The sequence below is a fragment of the Nicotiana sylvestris genome, chromosome 5, assembly GCF_000393655.2.
Source record: "Nicotiana sylvestris chromosome 5, ASM39365v2, whole genome shotgun sequence".
Lineage (NCBI taxonomy): Eukaryota > Viridiplantae > Streptophyta > Magnoliopsida > Solanales > Solanaceae > Nicotiana > Nicotiana sylvestris.
The window spans coordinates 130,109,319-130,114,878 of NC_091061.1; the positions used below are offsets into that span (position 1 = coordinate 130,109,319).

General features: G+C 43.3%; 2 protein-coding genes across 2 annotated transcripts; both read left to right on the forward strand.

Moving 5' to 3' along the window:
- Window positions 1-304: 304 nt before the first annotated feature.
- On the forward strand, window positions 305-1,550 carry LOC138869309 (uncharacterized). The gene is made up of 3 exons (XM_070146917.1): window positions 305-591; window positions 742-1,317; window positions 1,535-1,550. The coding sequence occupies exons 1-3, from the start codon at window positions 305-307 to the stop codon at window positions 1,548-1,550; spliced, it is 879 nt and encodes a 292-aa protein (XP_070003018.1).
- Window positions 1,551-3,841: 2,291 nt separating this feature from the next.
- Window positions 3,842-4,508, forward strand: LOC138869310 (uncharacterized). The gene is made up of 2 exons (XM_070146918.1): window positions 3,842-4,167; window positions 4,400-4,508. The coding sequence occupies exons 1-2, from the start codon at window positions 3,842-3,844 to the stop codon at window positions 4,506-4,508; spliced, it is 435 nt and encodes a 144-aa protein (XP_070003019.1).
- Window positions 4,509-5,560: the final 1,052 nt, after the last annotated feature.

Below are 5,560 nucleotides of genomic sequence, written 5' to 3' on the forward strand. Positions count from 1 at the left end.
CCCAATGTACCAACAACCGAACAATCCACCCCCTTTCCCTTCTCAAGGTCCAAGTTCTTCTGGTAATGATATAGGTAGAATTGAAATGATGTTCGAGTAGATGATGAAGAGGAATGAGGATTCAGATGCACAGTTAGCTTCTCACAACACCTCTATCCGAAACTTGGAGGTGCAATTTGGCCAAATCTCTCAATCATTGAATACTCGCCCGAAGGGTGCTCTACCAAGTGATATGGTAGTGAACCCAAAGGGTGGGAACAATCATGTTATGTCGGTCACAACAAGAAGTGGGAGAGGCGGTGATATGAATGCCTCTAAGCAAAAGCATGTTATGGATGATGATGTTGAGTTGCAAGATAACGAAGCCCCTTTGGTAGTTGAAGATGTGGTTGATGAAAATGTGAACAATGAAGTGAGGATTGATATTCAAGAAGCCAAGGTAGAAACTCAAGATGCCATGAACCCATCTAGGGAACACGTAATTGACATGCCGGAGCCGGTTGTGCCAAAAGCCAAGTCTCCTTTGCCACGACCACCTCCACCTTATCCTCAAAGGCTCGCAAAGCAGAAGAATGATAATCAGTTTAAAAAGTTCATTGATATGATGAAGAGCTTATCTATTAATGTGCCTTTAGTGAAGGCACTTGAACAAATGCCAGGTTATGCAAAATTCATGAAAGACTTGGTTACAAAGAAGCGTTCTATGGATTGTGAAACTATAAAGATGACTCACCAAGTTAGTGCTATAGTGCATTCAATGGCCCCAAAGCTTGAAGATCCCGGCGCTTTCACCATTCCTTGCACCATTGGGAGTACGAATTTTGCCAAGGATCTATGTGACTTAGGAGCTAGTATCAATTTAATGCCCTACTCGGTTTTCAAAACTTTGGGTATCGGGCAACCTAGGACAACCTCAATGAGACTTCAAATGGCGGATCGATCGATGAAGCAACCTTTGGGAATTATTGATGATGTGCTTGTCCGAGTGGACAAATTCATTATGCCTGCCGACTTTGTCATTTTGGATTGTGAAGTGGACTATGAGGTTCTTATTATCTTGGGCAGACCTTTCCTTGCAACGGGGAAGGCATTGGTTGATGTTGAAGCGGGTGAGCTCACTTTCCGAGTGGGAGATGAAAAGGTCGTTTTCCATGTTTGTAAATCTATGAAGCAACCTAATAGCACTAAGGTGTGCTCATTTATAGACCTTGTCACAGCTGTGATTGTGGATGATACCAGTGCTATGATCAACATGGAGGATCCTCTTAAAGTAGTGCTCTTAAACATGGATGTCAATGATGATGCTAGTAGAGTGGAGTGCGTGAATGCCCTACATGGGATGGGCTCTTATTCTTATGAGCTGAGGAAATTGTCTTTGGATCTTGAAAATCAGAAAACTCCACCAACAAAGCCATCAATTGAGGAGCCACCAGTGTTGGAGTTGAAACCACTTCCTCCACACCTCAGGTATGAATTCTTGGGCTCAAATTCTACTTTACCAGTTATTCTTTCTTCTTGCCTTACTAACATGCAGGTTGAAGCCACTTTAGCAGTTCTTCAAAAGCGGAAAAGGGCAATTGGATGGACTCTAGCCGACATTCGGGGAATAAGCCTCGCATTTTGCATGAACAAAATTATCTTGGAGGATGATGCAAAGCCTTCCTTGGATCATCAAAGAAGATTGAACGAGGCTATTCAAGAAGTGGTGAAGAAAGAGGTGATCAAATGGTTGGATGTCGGGGTTGTGTACCCCATTTCTGATAGCTCGTGGACTTCTTCGGTGCAATGTGTACCGAAAAAGGGTGGTATTACTGTGGTGACCAATGACAACAATGAACTTATTCCTACTCGGACAGTCACAGGCTGGAGGGTTTGCATGGATTACCAGAAGCTAAATAAGGTGACCCGAAAAGATCATTTCCCATTGCCATTCATCGACCAAATGCTAGATCGTCTTGCGGGGCATTCTTTTTATTGCTTTTTGGATGGTTACTCGGTGTATAATCAAATCTTAATTGCCCTGGAGGACCAAGAGAAGACCACCTTTACTTGTCTATATGGAACATTCGCTTTCTCTCGGATGCCCTTCGGATTGTGTAATGCTCCAGCGACATTCCAAAGATGCATGATGGCTATTTTCACCGACATGGTGGAAGATATATTGGAGGTCTTCATGGATGATTTTAGCATGGTTGGTGATTCCTTTGAAGAGTGTTTGGGAAATTTGGATAGAGTGTTGGCCCGGTGTGAAGACATAAACCTCGTACTCAATTGGGAAAAATGTCATTTTATGGTTGAAAAGGGTATAGTGTTGGGTCACAAAATTTCAAAACGAGGGATTAAAGTTGATAAAGCCAAGATAGAGGTGATTTCAAGGCTTCCTCCCCCCATTTCTGTCAAAGGGGTGAGGAGTTTTCTTGGGCACGCGGGTATTTACCGAAGGTTTATAAAATATTTTTCAAAAGTGGTACACCCCTTGTGCAAGTTTCTAGAAAAGGATGCAAAGTTTGTGTTCGATAAGGGATGTATGCAAGCATTCGAGCTTCTCAAGCTTAAGTTAACTACTACCCCTATCATTACCGCACCAAATTGGAGCTTTCCTTTCGAGCTCATGTGTGACGCAAGTGACATTGCGGTTGGGGCTTGTTTCATCCGGTGTACTACGCAAGCAAGACCATGAATGAGGCTCAAAGGAACTATACAGTCACTAAGAAGGAGTTGTTGGCTATAGTATTTGCAATGGAAAATTTTCGACCATATCTTATGGGGGCCAAAGTTATAGTGCATACCGATCATGCCGCCCTTAGGTAGTTGATGACAAAGAAAGACTCCAAGGCAAGATTGATGAGATGGGTGTTACTACTTCAAGAGCTTGATCTAGAAATTGTGGACCGGAAAGGTAGTGAGAATCAAGTAGTGGACCACTTGTCCCGTTTGGAGGAGGAGGGGAGGCCTTGTGATAGCCTTGAGATCAATGATTCATTTCCCAACGAACAACTCCTTGTGGTGTCGATGAATGATATGCCATGGTTCACTGATGTTGCCAATTACCTTGTGACTGGAGTAATTCCATGTGAGCTCTCTTCTAACCAAAGGAAGAATCTCAAGTGGGATAGTTTGGATATCTATTAGGGTGAGCCATACTTGTTCAAGATTTGCACGGATGATGTGATTCATAGATGTGTTCCGGAGGAAGAACAATTGAGTATCTTAGAGGCTTGCCATTCTTCACCGTATGGTGGCTATCAAGGTAGGGTGAGGACCGCCTCGAAAGTTCTTAGTTATGGATTCTATTGGCCCACCTTGTTCAAAGATACAGGTGATTTTGCAAAGAGGTGTGACGATTGCCAAAGAGCGGGCAGAATTTCAAAAAGGGATGAGATGCCTCTCAATACCATTCTTGAAGTGGATATCTTTGATGTTTGGGGCATCGATTTCATGGGTCCATTTGTTAGCTCTTGTGGGAATACTTACATTTTCGTGGTGGTTGCCTATGTCTCAAAATGGGTTGAAGCCAAGGCTTTGCCTAACAATAAAGCCCGGAGTGTTGTTGTATTTCTTAAAAAGAGCATCTTCAGAAGGTTTGGCATCCTCATGCGATTATTAGTGATGGGGGGTCTCACTTTTGCAATAAAGCTTTCGACACACTGCTTTCCAAGTATGGTGTCAACCATAAGGTTTCGACCCTTATAATCCTCAAGCTAGTGGTCAATTGGAAGTCTCCAATAGAGAAATCAAAAGTATCTTATCAAAGACGGTCAATGCAAATAGGATCGATTGGTCGAAGAAGTTGGATGACGCTTTATGGGCTTATCGGACGGCTTACAAAACCTCGATTGGTATGTCTCTGTATCGGTTGGTGTTTGGGAAAGCATGCCATTATTTTATTGAGTTAGAGCACAAGGCCATGTGGGTTTTGAGGAAGTTGAACCTTGAATGGGATGTTGCAGCTAATTTGCGTGTTGAACAGCTCAATGAACTCGATAAATTTAGATTCCATGCCTACTCCAGTTCGTCCTTGTATAAGGAAAAGATGAAGTACCTTCGTGACAAATATGCTCGTGGAAAGGAGTTCAATGTAGGTGATTTGATTCTTTTGTTCAACTCCTGGTTATGTCAGTTTTCGGGAAAGCTCAAATCCAAATGGAGTGGACCGTTTGAAGTTATGTTTGTGACCCCTTTTGGTGCTCTTGATTTGAAAAACAAAAATGGTGAAGTCTTTAGAGTTAATGGGCACCGGGTCAATCATTATCTTGGAAAGTTTTATGACAGCCACGTGGTGGCGCTTCTTCATCTCAAGTGATATGATAACATACGTCGTGTCGCGACGTTAAATCAGGCACTTCTTGGGAGGCAACCCATGTCTTTTTCTTCTTGTTTTCTTTGATTTTCTTTGTAGTGTAGGATTGATTTTTGTGCTAATTGGTTGTGAGATGTGCAGGGATTGTATTGATGCAGTGCAAAATATGATGGAAAAATTGAACAAGTCTCTGAAGTTGCCAGTGTAGCCGCACTCCACTTTGTGCGGTCCGCACTGGTGTGACCAATGTGAGGACTCTCTGAAGTCTGCCACCGTGACCGCATTGCATTTTGTGCGGACCGCGATGGACCTCCGCGACCGCGGTCTGTTTTGTGCGGACCACAGAGGTTGCCTTCTCAGAGCTTTTCTAAACAAAACCCAGTGCGGACCGCGGTCCATTTTGTGCGGCCGCACTGGTAGATGAGTATGGGTCCCAGTAGTTTTTCTATAAATAGACCCCAGGGACCCCTGTTTACACTTTTCGCAAATTTTACACTCCTAGAGACTAAACACTGTTCATCTTGAGCCTTGACCGTGATTGCTTGTTTGCCTTGCCTTGTTTACATTCCTCTTACAACCTTGTACATTAATCTTCCCCTTTGCATGTTAATTTTTTTCATTACAGTTAATTTTTCAATTTTTTCTTAGCATGTATTTCTTCCATCTTTCTTATTATCTTCACTAGATTAGTTAGATTAGTTAATTGTTAGTTTAATTAGGCTTAGGTAGTACAAAATGGACTGGGTAAACATATGGAAACATCAATTAGGGACAAATTTAGGCTTAAAAGCAAAAATCTCGATCCCTAACTCAGTGCCATATTTGGGCACCCTCCGCGGACCGCGGTCGTGTTTGTGCGATCCGTGGTTCTCTTGTGCGGTCCGCAGTACCACTTTGTGCGGACCGAGGTGATGAACTTATGCAAGGTGACCTTAAGCCCAGTGCGGCCGCACTGCATTTTGTGCGTTCTACACTAGCCCACCGTGGCCATGGTACTAGTTTGTGTGGTCCACGGTGGTCAGATTCAGAGGGGGGTATTCTGAGTCCCACCCCTGTGCGGACCGCGGTTGTTTCTGTTTGGTCTGCGATGACCCCAGTGCAGCTGCACTCCTTTTTGTGAGGTCCGCACTGGCCTGTTTCTGCAACTATGTCTGCAATTGTCTGTTTCTGTTCTGCAATTCTTATTGTACTGATGTATCACTATCTCTACTGATACTAACAATGTTAGATGCTTGTTCTTGCAGATAATGGTTAAAAAAT

Excerpts from the sequence above, each read along its gene's own strand:
- LOC138869310 (XM_070146918.1), top strand. The coding sequence starts at position 3,842 with ATGTCTCTGTATCGGTTGGTGTTTGGGAAAGCATGCCATTATTTTATT. Across the intron at positions 4,168-4,399 it reads AGTGGACCGTTTGAAGTTAT|TGTAGGATTGATTTTTGTGC; the intron begins GTTTGTGACCCC and ends TTTTCTTTGTAG.
- LOC138869309 (XM_070146917.1), top strand. The coding sequence starts at position 305 with ATGAATGCCTCTAAGCAAAAGCATGTTATGGATGATGATGTTGAGTTG. Across the intron at positions 592-741 it reads AATGATAATCAGTTTAAAAA|TGCTATAGTGCATTCAATGG; the intron begins GTTCATTGATAT and ends TCACCAAGTTAG.